The sequence below is a fragment of the Harpia harpyja genome, chromosome 2 (genome assembly GCF_026419915.1).
Source record: "Harpia harpyja isolate bHarHar1 chromosome 2, bHarHar1 primary haplotype, whole genome shotgun sequence".
NCBI classification, from domain to species: domain Eukaryota; kingdom Metazoa; phylum Chordata; class Aves; order Accipitriformes; family Accipitridae; genus Harpia; species Harpia harpyja.
The window spans coordinates 17059802-17073936 of NC_068941.1; the positions used below are offsets into that span (position 1 = coordinate 17059802).

The 14135-nt window shown below is 41.5% G+C and overlaps 1 protein-coding gene across 1 annotated transcript in view; it reads right to left on the bottom strand.

Annotated features, from left to right (window-relative positions):
- Window positions 1–14135, bottom strand: part of TTC29 (tetratricopeptide repeat domain 29) — a 151545-nt gene that overhangs the window by 62174 nt on the left and 75236 nt on the right. The window contains exon 8 of the mRNA XM_052815364.1: window positions 6743–6834. Within this exon, the coding sequence (XP_052671324.1) occupies window positions 6743–6834 (92 nt within the window). The remainder of the gene's footprint in view (window positions 1–6742; window positions 6835–14135) is intronic.

Here is a 14135-nt window from a genome sequence, read left to right on the forward strand (position 1 = left end):
CCAATATTTTCTGAACAGGCTTGCCAGAAATTTGTTTGTTTGCTATACATCAGACAAGTAAATATCCAAAACTTTGGTATGGGAGTAAACAGAAACTTACAATGCTTTTTTTTTAATGTCTCTCTTTACATTGGCTTTTCAAACCATTTTTCTATGCCCTTTCCTCCTCCAAGGAAGAACCAGTAGAACTGGACCAGCGTAATTTTGTTCATGAAAAATGCCGTTCTTGAATTTTGAAAAGTAGGTTTGTCTAAAATATCCATCATACTGGGTTACAGAAAGCATTCTATTAGAAAGCATTACATGGAAAAAGGGAATTTATCTAGAAGGACTGCTTAAGACAAAGACCAGAGAATCACAGTATAGTTAAGGTTGGAAGGCATCTCTCGAGATAATCTTCATCTGCCTTGCTCAGAGCAGGGTCAGCTAGAGGAGGCCTGTGTCCAGCAGAGTTCTGAGTGACTTTTGAAAGATGGAGCCTCCACAACCTATTCCAGCATTCACCCTCCCAGTAATTTTTTTCTTCTTTATGTGTTTAAATGGAATCCCATGTATTTCAGTTTGTACCCATTGCCTCTTGTCCTGTCGCTGAGCACCACTGAGAAGAGCCTGGCTCCCTCTTCTTTACACCCTCCCATCAGAAATTTGTACATGTTGATGAAATCCGTGCTGAGCCTTCTCTTCTGTGGTCTCAACAGTCCCGGCTCCCTCAGCCTCCTCTCCTGGGACAGGTGCTCCCAGTGCCTTAGTCATCTTTGCAGCCCTTTGCTGGACTCACTCCACTGTGTCCCTCCCTCTCTTGTACTGGGGAGCCCAGAATGGGACACAGTGCTCCTGGGGGGACCTCACCAGTGCTGAGTAGAGGCAAAGGATCACTCCCCTCGACCTGCTTGTAATGCTCTGCCTAATGCAGCCCAGGATCCCGCTGGTCGCCTTGGCCATGAGCGTGCATCGCTGTCTCATGGGCAACTTGTTGTCCACCAGGAAACCCAGGTCCTTCTCTGCCAAGCTCCTTGCCATCCCGTCAGCCTGCAGCCTAGGCTGCTGCCTGGGGTTATCCCTTCCCAGGTGCAGGACTTTGCATTTCCCTTTCCTGAACTTCATGAGACTGCCATCGGCCCAATTCTCCAGCCTGCCGAGGTCCCTCTGAATGGCAGCACAACCACCTACCTGGTGGGTCAACCATTCCCCCTCAATTTTGTACTGCCTGCAAACACGCTGAGGGTACGCTTGGTCACACCGTCCAGGTCGTTAATGAAGATGTTGATCAGCGTTGGTGCCAGTATTGATCCCTGAGTACACCAATAGCGATTGGCTTCCCACTGGACTTCATGCTGTTGCTTACTACCCTTTGAGACCAGCAGCTAAGCTAGTTTCCAGTCTACCTCACTGTGTATTGATCTCAGCCATATTTTATCAGCTTGTGTGTGAAGATGTTATGGGAGATGGTGTCAGAAGCCTTGCTAAAACTGTGAGAAACAACATCCACTGCTTTTCCTTCATCCCCCAAGCCAGTCATCTTATCCTAGAAGGCTATCTGGTTGGTGAAGCATGAATTTCCCTGTTTTAAATCCAATCACCCTCTTGTCCTTAACATGTTTGGAAATTGCTTCCAGGATTATTCATTCCATCACCTTCTCAGGGACTGAGGTGAGGCTGACCAGCCTGAAGTTTCCTGGATCCTCTCTCTTGAAGACAGAAGTGACGCCTGCAACCTTCCTGTCCTCAGGAACCTCCCCTAGTCGCCACAACCTTTCAAAGATAATCGAAAGCAGCCTTGCTTTGGCCAGCTGCCTCAACACCCAATTCAAATGTTGCTTATGCTATTTTCTCCTGTCAGAGATACTGTACCGAGCTATTTTTGCTGCTTGTTATGAAGTAAAAGTAATCATGGAATTTATCCATTTCTACTTAAAACAATGAATAAATGGGTTTTATGGAATGGCATCTCCCCATCTGTGAGACCTCCTTATGAAATTTCCCCATGAAGACACTGGATGAAAACTTCCCAAGTCTCTATGATCCTCAGTCATTGAGTTCAAGCATTCAAGAAGATGTAAGGCCCACATAAACAAACAGATTTATGTATCTTACCTGAGACATTTTTAAGGTTTTGGAGCATAAATCCAGAACTGTGATGCTTTGAATTATTGGTCAACTGAATGTCAGAATTCAGTTGTGACTCAACTCTAGGTGCCATTACTGAAACCTGGTGGGACAAATCCCATGACTGGAGTGCAGCTATTAATGGCTACAGGTTGTTCAGAAGGGGCAGGTGAGGAAGGGGAAATGTAGACAGTGTGAAGAGCTGTCTCTGAAGAATAGCCACAAGCAGGTTGAAAGCTTGTGGGTAAGAATTAGAGACCAAGGCAACAAAGGGAAGCAGGCCGCCTGATCAAGGGGAGCCTATTGACAAAGCCTTCTTACTCCAGCTACAGGAGGCATCGCGCTCGCAGGCTCTCGTCCTGCTGGGGCACTTCAAACACCCCGACATCTGCTGGAAAAGTAGCATGGCAAGCTGTAGGCAATTCAGGAGACTCTTGGAATGCACTGAGGATAACTTCTTAAGCCAGGTAATAGACAGCCCTACCAGAGGGGATGCAATAGTGGACCTACTGGTCACCAACACAAGTGAGCTAATTGGTGACGTCACGATTGGAGGCAGCCTGGGCTGCAGTGACCATGCACTCGTGGAGTTCACAATCCTGAGGGATATGGGTCAGGTGAAGAGTAAAGTCAGGACCCTAAATTTTAGGAAAGCAAACTTCCACCTCTTCAAGGAGCCAGTCAATAGGACCCTGCGGGAAACTGCCCTCAGGGACAAGGAAGCAGAACAGAGCTGGCAGATCTCTAAGGACACTTTCCATAGCGTGCAAGAGCTCTCGATCCCCAGGTGTAAGAAACCAGGAAAGGAAGGCAAGAGACCAGCATGGCTGAGTGGAGACCTGCTGGTCAAACTAAAAGGCAAGAAAGAAATGCACAGGCAGTGGAAGCAGGGACAGGTATCCTGGGAAGAGTATAGGGATGCTGCTCAGTTGTGTAGGGATGAGGTCAGGAAGGCCAAGGTGCAGCTGGAGCTGAACTTGGCAAGGCATGCAAAGAATAATAATAATAATAGCTTCTACAGGTATAGCAGCCAGCAAAGGAAGGTCAAAGAAAGCACACACCCCTGATGAACAAGACTGGCAAACTGGTTAACAACAGACAAGGAGAAGGCTGAGGTACTCAACAAATCTTTTGCCTCAGTCTTCACTGGCAACCTCTCTTCCCACACCTCTCAAGTGGATGGACAGCAAGATGGGGACTGGAGGAAGCAAAGCCCCTCCCACTGTAAGAGAAGATCAGGTTCATGACCACCTGAAGAACCTGAACATACATGTCTATGGGACCTGACGAGATGCATCCCAGAGTCCTGAGTGAATTGGCTGATGTAGTTCCCAAGCCACTCTCCATGATATTTGAAAAGTCATGGCAGTCAGGTGAAGTCCCTGGTGACTGGAAAAAGGGAAACATTGCACCCATTTTTAAAAAGGGTAGAAAGGAAGACCCTGAGAACTACCGACCCGTCAGCCTCACCTCTATGCCTGGGAAGATCATGGAACAGATCCTCCTAAAAGCTATGCTAAGGCACACGGAGGACAGGGAGGTGATTTGAGACAGCCAGCATGGCTTCACCAAGGGCAAGTCCTGCCTGACCAACCTAGCAACCTTCTATGATGGAGTGACTATGTCAGTGGACAAGGGAAGAGCTACGGGTGTTGTCCATCTGGACTTCTGTAAGGCCTTTGACACAGTCCCCCACAACATCCTTCTCCCTAAATTGGAGAGATATGGATTTGATGGGTGGACTGTTCGGTGGATGAGGAATTGGTTGGATGGTTGCATCCAGAGGATAGTGGTCAATGGCTCAATGTCCAGATGGAGATCAGTGACAAGTGGTGTCCCTCAGGGGTCCGTACTGGGACCAGTACCGTTTAATATCTTCATCAGTGACATAGACAGTGGGATCGAGTGCACCCTCCCAAATTTGCAGACAACACCAAGCTGAGTGGTGTGGTTGACACACCTGAGGGACAGGATGACATCCACACAGACCTGGACAAGCTTGAGAAGTGGGCCCATGTGAACCTCATGAGGTTCAACAAGGCCAAGTGCAAAGTCCTGCACCTGGACAGGGCAACCCCCAGTATCAATACAGGCTGGGGAATGAAGGGATTGAGAGCAGCCCTGTGGAGATAGACTTGGGGGTACTGGTGGATGAAAAGCTGGACATGAGCCAGCAGTGTGGGCTCACAGCCCAGAAAGCCAACCATATCCTGGGCTGCATCAAAAGAAGTGTGGCCAGCAGGTTGAAGAAGGTGACTCTGTCCCTCTGCTCTGCTCTGGTAAGACCCCACCTGGAGTACTGCGTCCAGCTCTGGACCTCTCAGCACAGCAAAAGACATGGACCTGTTGGAGCGGGTCCAGAGGATGGCCACAAAAATGATCAGAGGGATGGAACACCTCTTCAGCTGGGAGAAGAGAAGGCTCCAGGGAGACCTTATTGCAGCCTTTCAGTACTTAAAGGGGGCTTATAAGAAAAATGGGGACAAACTTTTTAGCAGGGCCTGTTGTGATAGGACAAGGGGTAACGGTTTTAAACTAAAAGAGGGTAGATTTAGACTAGATATAAGGAAGAAATTTTTTACAATGAGGGTGGTGAAACACAGGAACAGGTTGCCCAGATTGGTGGTAGATGTCCCATCCCTGGAAACATTCAAGGTCAGGTTGGATGGGGCTCTGAGCAACCTGATCTAGTTGAAGATGTCCCTGCTCATTGCAGGGGGGCTTGGACTAGATGACCCTTAAAGGTCCCTTCCAACACAAACTATTCTATGATTCATAGGTGCCCAGACTTTTCTACATAAAAGGTTCTGAAATGGCTGAAAGGTGCTGAGAATCATCACGATATTTTACAGGGCTGAGCAGTTTATGCCTACCATGCACCTAAAGCTCTTCAAAGCAGGCCCATATGTAAGGTGTTTAATTTGGCTAACATTCTTAGGGCATAACTACCAGATGAACCCATAAAAAATACCACAGCAACCATTTTCCAGAGGAAGGGTTTACAGTTGTGTCTTCACCTGTGCCATAGATTAGCAGTTAAATCCCTGATCCTAGACATGAGAGTGAGTTCTTCCTTCACTTGAATCAATCAGAATGTTCCTCTCCCAGGAGAATAGCTTAAATAGTAAATTGATCTTAGCTTCCCCTCTCATTTCTCCTCACCTACTGGTTTTCCTCTTTTTCAAACTGCAACAACCGGAAAGCAGTGAGACTGTCCATTCCCAGATAGCTAAAGAATGCTCCCAGAAGGTGTGGAGTACAGATTTGGCGCAGAAGAAAATCACTAGCCACTCCTTTTAAGAGCCCTGCTTTTAAGAAAAGAATTTGCACTGGCGTGGTCTTTCAGATGAAGGGTTTAGCAACCTGACTTCAGATGGATCTCCAAATCTGTAACTTCTGAGTAAATAAATATATGCCCTCTCATTCCAGAATGCCTAAATCACAGAGAGAGGAAATGAATATACATGGTTTTCTAGGAATGTCCTCTTGGCTATCTTAGGTCACCCTCTACGCACACTGCTGCTTTTTGTGAATACAAGGAACCAATGAATGCTACTGAGAACTCAGATACCTTTGCACCCATTGCAAAGTCACTCATTGTAACAGCTGGTGTCCTAGCAGCTGGTGTCCTAGCAACTACATCTTTGTCAGTTAGGCTTAAGACAGTTTTGAAAATGGAACCTGGTATTCTAAGTCTGTTCTGTGGCTTTTTGAACATCTTATCCCATGTGCTTATTTAGGATGCTCAGAATATGAGTAGCCATGAATTATGTATGAGAGCGCTGAAGAGCACTGTGATTGTGGCTGTCCCTATATGCTCTGAAAGGCCAAGAGACAAGGGATCTAACTCAAACAGGAGAATTTGCTCCACTCACTGAAATAAACCTGGTGACAAGTCCTCCTCTGTAAACAATTTGCCAACCTATATCATGCATCATATGCACTGAAGTCCCTAAACATAGGATGAATCAAGGATAAGCCGCAACCTTCACTTTAATCTCTTTTTTTCCTACTTCATATGATAATTGCATTAGACTACTTTATGTCAAAATTATTTGTGTAAGAAGTTGAAGTAGTTTCAAACTAATTCACCTGGAACAAGATTTTAATGCCAGATGCTGAAACAAAAACATCGAAGACAAGCATCTTATTTGCAACAAATTTATATCTAGTTACACATGCACAAACCAGAAATGCCTCCACAGAAGAAGTGAGTGCAATAAATGGAAACTTACAGTTCAGAAAAGATTACACTGAGACACCTACTGAAGCTTGTTACATTCTTCAAGGTTTTCTGTCTTTTTCAACCTGGAAAATATGCCTGGATTTCTATTTTCCAGTAAGGTCCCTCCCAAATTTGTGGGGGGAAAAAAAAAAAAAAAATTAAAAATGCTCCCAAAATGTGGGGAAAAAAGGACTTCTTATAGTTTACAAGTAAAGAAAAGCTTGGATCATACACTTTAAAAAATGTGTACCAGTTTAAAATAACTTTCAATGAAAGGGTCACTTCCTGCAAGAAGGGCACTGCTTAAAATTTAAGCAGTCAGTAATGGGAAGCGACAGACCTCTAACAATTTAAGTCTTTCACAGTTGAATGAACCTGCACTGACAGTCAGACAAGGATGTGCTAACCTACCTTACCAGGATCTTGGCTATAGCTGCATATGCTCTGCCTAGGCCAGCAGAATCACAAAGTGCTGTGAAGATTTTTACAGAGGTCTTCAAATTCTGTGAAACAGGAAAATAAAACCCAATAAAGACAATGCTAAGAATTTCCACTTTTTTTTTTTTTCAGTCTCTGTGTTCATATGAAACACAAAATTAAAGTTTTCCCACTTGTACATTTCTTCATTAATTAGCTGTAATGGGACTAGGTTTTTGATCATTACTTATAGTTGTTTGAAACTATTCAATAATTACAAATTAAAATGATATAACTTGCATTTAAATCCCTGTATTTTGACACTTTGCAAACACCAAAAAAGTATTACCTGATTTGCAATATAAATTTCCTTATCCATAATTTAAAAGATTTTAAGGAACTGTGCTTTTATGAATTTCTGATAACCAATACCTTAAGACAGTATCCTTTGCATTCATAGTGTTTTAGAATGATACGGTAAAATACAACTTAATATTATTTTTCTGTCTTTAAACTGTGACTATGACAACTTTTCTTAGTACAATTCAGGCACCCCAAAAGTGAATAAATTATAGGTTATACATTTAAACTATATTGGCTTAAAATACTGTAGATAATGTTGTTATTTTTATGACTAATTATTCATGCACACAAGCAATTTGTTAACATTCGTTTGGAATGTAATTTATTATCACGACACCTCCCATAACTGAAGGCGTATAGCTGCTGCATAAAAACATATGATCTTAATTTAATTTAACACTGACATCACCTGTTATGCATAATTTCTCTTTTCATCCATTTTTTTTCCAATGGTGATGACGGGAGACTGCATATAAAATTAAATCCTATTCTTTCCTCCCTCCTCTTTGTTGCTTGACCCAACCTATTACACACATGAGAAAACAGGAAATCTCCAAAGACTATCTATGGAAATCCTTTTTGCACATTTCCAAGAAAGGAGTAGTGAATGTCATTTACCAGCTCTGAAGGGGGATGGGAGATGCCCAGGGACATACGACAGTATCCTGCATGCCCCAAGATGCCTATTTATACTGAGGCAAAAGATAGGGCATTTTCTATTAAGGCTGCATTCCCTGTCATTGGCAAAGCACATGGTTCAGAAAAAGACAACCTGTGTATGTTAATGCTATGGATGTCACCATTTCTATCACTGTTTCCACTACTCAGATTTCCTAGTTCTTGGAAGAGTTTTACTACATGCAGGAGTATCCCTGGACAAGGCTCTTATTTTTCAGTTATATAAGCTCCATGTGCACAAGAAGTAGCATTTATTAACGTGCACTGCACTATTTATCATCCCTCAAGTACTTTCTTATCAGTTATGTTCTCAGGTACATCAGCATTGCATCCTATACTTGAAGGTCATTGTCAATTGAATTATCAGTGCATAAGATGTGACAAAAAGAGTATACAGGCATCTCAGTTAGGAAGTTGTCACATCAGTTCAGAACTCGCCCTAAACTGAACACATACGTGAAGTTGTCAAGACCTGCAGTGTGTCCTGCTAATAATCCAGGGTGTTAACAGAAATGCACACAAGTGTCCAAGAAGCAGTTCTTGGTTTTGCATTTAACTCAGAGGACCTACAATATTTGTTGTAATAATCGTGCCCATATCAGAAAACCTGCCACAGGAGTGTCAGGAGGTTTCCAAAATTTTATGTACTGGACTGAAATCACTTCTACTTTAAACTGGCTTCTGCAATGTTAAACTAGGACACAGGGCCTCTAGTGGTTACTGTCTAGCACAGAAAGGTTACTTAGGCACCTAAGGCGTAGGCTACTGTACTTTTTTCTATCAAAGATATCACAAAGCCTAAAAAGTACAGATAAAACCAAGGAAAAACCACAGACAGAGTAGCTAAAGTAAAAAGTTGGTTCACTGCATCTCTGCAACAGCTGCCAGAAAGAAGTAAGTAAATAAATAAACCCACTCATTCATAGTGACGAAAAGCGCTCATTTTGGTCCCAGGTTACTATTACTCTACACAAATCAGCTGTTTCGTTCTAAATAATGATGAAATAACAACAATTAAATCATCTACGTGAAAGGGAGGAAATCTTGATAAATTACAACAGAAAATATACTCTTTATGTCTGTATTTCAAATAACTCCTCCAGCTTCATATACTATGTAGGGCCACAGGAAGGGACACATCCCTGATGGAAGGGAGCTGTGTAGTGCCCCTGTATGCTACAATTGCCCAGTATCCATTTATGTGGAGGAAGTGAAGAGGGGCCTCCTCACCTATGGTGCATGCCTTACCTTCAACTTTCAGGGCAGAAAAAGGAGACGGGGCAGGATAAAATGCTAGAATAACATGTAAGCATTAGAGGATTTCACCCAAAGTCTCTTGCAATTACAGCGCACTTCTAATTTTCATTTAAAATGAAAAATTATAAAGCTTGCATGCTGGCAAATCAAGTGGAAATGACACAGTGATGTCTGCCAGAATCTGCAAGCAGCCAGAAAACAACAAATGGCCATGAAAACTTTCCTGTTTATCTTTATGGGATATGAACAACCAGTCCATTTAATTGGGTTCCTATGAATACCACGCAAGAGAAGACATGCACGTGGCAAGACAGTATTGAGCGGGCATGTCTGGGCCAGTCATCCAGTAGCTCTCTGACAAGTGGATAAATATTGGGAACACATATAATTTCGATCTAATGGAATTTATAGGCTCCCATGGAAGTTTTTCTACCTTTAGACAGAAGTATAGCCAGAAATGGCTCTTTTATATATATTTTGGCCAATCTGTGAAGAGGACAGTGACATCCAAGGAAGAGGTGGAACATGTCAATAATTAATGCTGAAAACTCCTACACAAATGTGCAGTTTTGCTGCTTTGTAGTCTTAGAGAATACAGCTATTGTTACACAAACAAAAAGGATGGAAAAATTGTTTTAGACAACAGAACAAAAGTCTTCTTATTAAAGTAACAAGCTTCTGCTTTAGTATTCTGTGGTAAATATTGTGCAATAAAATGCCATCTTGGTAATTTTCTTCATGTTAAGGAAATGTAAATAGAAATATATAACATTGTGTAAAGAGGTACTCAATACGACTACATAAGAATCCATACTGGTAATGTACGTTAAAAAGAGTGGGTTTGGGTATTATACAAATCTGGCTGTATTTCCTTCTTAAAACTCAGACAAAGTTTTCAGAGATTTAGAGTTACTGAAGGGGCAAAATGTCTTGTTCTGTTGTTGTCTTTTTTTAAAAAAAAATTTGCTATGTACAAAGAGTTCTGAGGAAGGAAGCTGCTGCAATAGATTTATCCTGATCATGCTAGGCTCTATTATAACATTTCCATAGTGTTTCAAAGAGAGTTTGATGCTCCCAACAACTAGTGGAAAAAGATCATTGTATACACAGTTGAACAGAGTAGAATAACGTACAGTTCTTTCTACCTCTAAAAAGAAAATATAAGGTAAGTTTAACAAAACAAAAATTATAAAAATTGCACTGATTCTGGTCACGAATTAGTTTTTGGCTCTATGTGACCAAGCACACGGACTGTTTCAAACTTCCTACTTCTGTGGGTCTGCAGTGGAAATACTGTTAAAAACCCAAATAAAATGAAAGTCAAAGCCTAATGCAGAAATGAAAAGTGGGTTTCAATCACTTGTTCTCATTTGTGCAGGATGTGGGAAGGTGACAGGGTGAAGACTTCAACTTCGTCTTCCACGTTACAAAGAACTGTCTCACATGCCATCCACTATTATTTTGGTGTATGTGGGAAAAAAAAAAAAGTAGTAGTTTTTATGGCTCCAAAATAGAAATAAAAAAAGATCAGGATGCATTGTACAATTTCCCTTGTTTTCTTGCTTAGCACTAAAAGCTGGATGCAGGTGCACCTGGAAGGAGGATAGCTACTATAGGAGCATTTATTTACAAAATCAACTCATCCTGAGTCTTCCTAAGTCTATTGTGGCTACGGTTAGTTACAGTGTAAAAATAAAGTAAAGTAACAAGCTCTGTTACTCAAACTAGAGCCTATTTGTGGTATAGCTCTCGCACTAATTCTCTAGATAGTGGGGAATTTCATGTTTACCTCCTTTGCCAAGAAAAATATTAGTCAGATCTCAGCCCAGATTTGCTTCTCAGTTATCTCAGCATTATGCCAGTGTGACCCTCCTGGGGTTATTCCATTAATATAAAACAGACACACCAGCTCGTCCCCAAAGACCCCCTCTCCCCCAAATCCCACCCTTTATTTTTTATTGCTGTCACACCTGTACTTCTTTTACACGTACATGAAAACATGCGCCCACCTCATTGGCATACACTGAGGACTCAGACAAAAGGACATAGGCTTTGCTAAACATTGATACATCTGGGGATAATGGAAAAAAGAGTAAAAATCGAAGGTATGAATTTATGTTGAATAAAGAACGTCTATCCAACTCAACACAAGATTAATGCTACTAGCAGTATTTCATTATTTTGGTAAAACACATTACTCTGACAAAAAACGTGATGGTATAATATTGATTTATAATACTGTAACTTTAAAAAACACAAAAACATAGTTCTGCTCTCAGCTTTGCACTTGATATTGTTGTCAAACTTTATTGGAAATACATTTATTTTGATTTCTGAAAATCTAGCTGTGTTTAGCCATTTCACAGCTGGTTGAGCAGTAAAGATGCTTCTGCCTCATTTACAGATCTTGAACATGAATCAGACAATCAACTGGAACATTAGTCAAAGAGATCACTAGCTAATGATTTCTGACAGGCACTGCAGTAACAGGCTAAGGCCCAGCCTGGCTAGCAGCATCTGACAATATTTTTCTGGAGCCAACAATAGGTGTTGGTAGACAGACAATGCAATCAAGTGAGACTACTGGCCTCACACCACTTAGTACTTCTTAAATACTTTCAGAAAAAACACATAGCTCTCACAGTCACTAAATACTCACTTCCATACAGTCCAGTGAAAATAGAAGACAATAGAACTGTATGCATAGGCATTTTGCAGTTCAGTGAACTCTCTCCCATAGCTCCCCAAGAAATGTGTATTTAAAAATGCTAAAGAGTGCAGTCTTTATTACCACAGTTTGAGTGGTTACACACCTGTGGCCATCTTGAGTACGGCCAAAGAAGAGTTTCACAATACAAAGTCAGATGTATTCTTATTTTGGCCAAAACTGTGTGAGAGAGGTTGGACAGCAATAAGAAAATTGTATTGTTCATGTAAGGTATTGATTACAATGAGCAGAGCTCATTGATCCCAGGAAAATAATACACCAATATCAACTGAATGGCAGGCCGCACCTTGTTAAATGCTAAGTGTACTCAGGCATAGTGAGCATCGAGGGAAGAAGCAGTACAGCATTCTGTCTGCATGCTCACAACTAAGGGATACAGAAACTGGGTGCCATGCTGAGGAAAGAGGGCATAGTCCCCAGTTTGCCAGAACTGTTAGTTCTCCCTCTTCTCCTACAACTCAAATTCACCAACTCAAATTCTGGACTGCACTGTTTTGATAAATAAATGGAAAAGAATTAAACCAGAAATGTACAAACTTCATCACTGTTCCTACAGAGACAGAAAGAATTTGTCTGGAATTGGCCAATCTGGTCTGCTCCAGAACTGCTATTCCAGGGACTTTAGTGTGGGTATTTGGGTAATGCATAGCATAAGCATGCATCTTGGAGCAAGGGAATCAGGGACAGGGGGATGGGGACGGATGAAGCAGCAGCCACCCAGAAGTCTGGCCAAGTCAAACACCAAAGTGGAGCACCCTTGTTCAAGACCTTCCACAGGCTCTTGCTAGGACATGGCTATCACTAAGGTGTTGCTTGCTTGACACACTCCCTGAGGGGTAAATGCTCCATCCAGTCCACACTCTTCCCTCCCCTGTTACACTTGGCTACCAAGTGCAATATTTACCTTGATGATCTATACACTTGCATGGCAATATATGCTTCAGGTTACTCGTGTCTGCATCTGTTTGAAGGATTAGAGAAGGGAAGACAAACATTTCACTCATTCCTTAACAGTCTATCAAGATAAGACCTAGGGTTCTTTGCCTGTATCAAGTCTTACTTGTATGCTTTGCATAATATTCAGAGTATGTACGTTTTGCTTTGATTCTGAATGGATGATATGTAAATACAAGAAACTAATTGAAAAAGTTCCTTTCCCCAGAGTAATTTCAAACTTTTGTTGGCTTCCACAAGGTCAGGAGTTCACCCTGTAGGCTTCATTTTGCTGCACAGGAAACTTAAAAGAGATGAATGTACAGATGATTGAATAAATGTTAACTTTTGTTCCCATCTTTCTTATTTCTTCTGTATTACTGTTCTTAATTCTGGCCTTCTGTGCCACTAACAATTATATTAATTTGGATTCTCTACACCTACAACTTTGTAGGAATGCAGGCATCATTTTATTATTTACTATACCTCATAAAGGGTTTTATTAAATAAAAAATTTTTTAAAAAATCAGCCAGGTTCTTCAGAGAAAAATCCTATGCAAACATCAAAACCAGGTATTTTAGTTTGTTATTACTGTACAATTTAAAATCTTTACTGCAAGAGGCATTACTCTAGTAAAGGTTGTTGCAATCTTTATTTAGTATGGGAATGTAATGTTTTCCAAACCAGCCATTGTTGACATATTTCTTCAAAATAAAGCATGGCTTAACAGTCTGGAGTGAAGAAGCTTCATCTGTTACCCTTTAACAGCAATATAAGAGGAAAAAACAGTTTATGTATCCTTTCCATCCTGACAGATGTGACAATAGCTGGAAACACTGTGCCTGCCAAGAGCTTTTATCAAGTATGTTATAACAACTAGTAATAAGTGTAAATAATAAATGGCTACGATCTTATGGGAAACAGTGGCAATACTAAACAATTTTTGGTGCTTGCTGATGGGAGTCTGCTAGTCTTGGAATTCCCTGGCTTCCCAGTAGAGTTTTGGCCTGACAATAAACAACAGTTTAATACTTTATCTAATCCCAGCCAGGAGGTAAGTTCAACAGCAAGCTTTTGCAGATGTTCACATCCAATAATCTATCCATAATTGATGAAACAGGGAGGTCAGATGTAATGGTTGCTACTATTCCAGCAACAAATAAATGGTTATTGACAAAACAAGGCAGTGTGGCGCTGAGTGCTGAGCAGTGACAAGCATGAAACAGTGCTGAGACAGAAGTAGTGATGTGAATACAGCCCTTCATCTTGAGAATTCCTCAATGTGATGTGTGGCACGAGGGCCACTCTGACACATAAGCAGATGGAGGTGACTTGTAAAGGAAAAATGAGATTCCGCAAGTACATAAAAGACAAAGGCAGAGGCGGAGAAAGAAACAAGGAGAAGGGGGTAGACGGGACTGGAAATT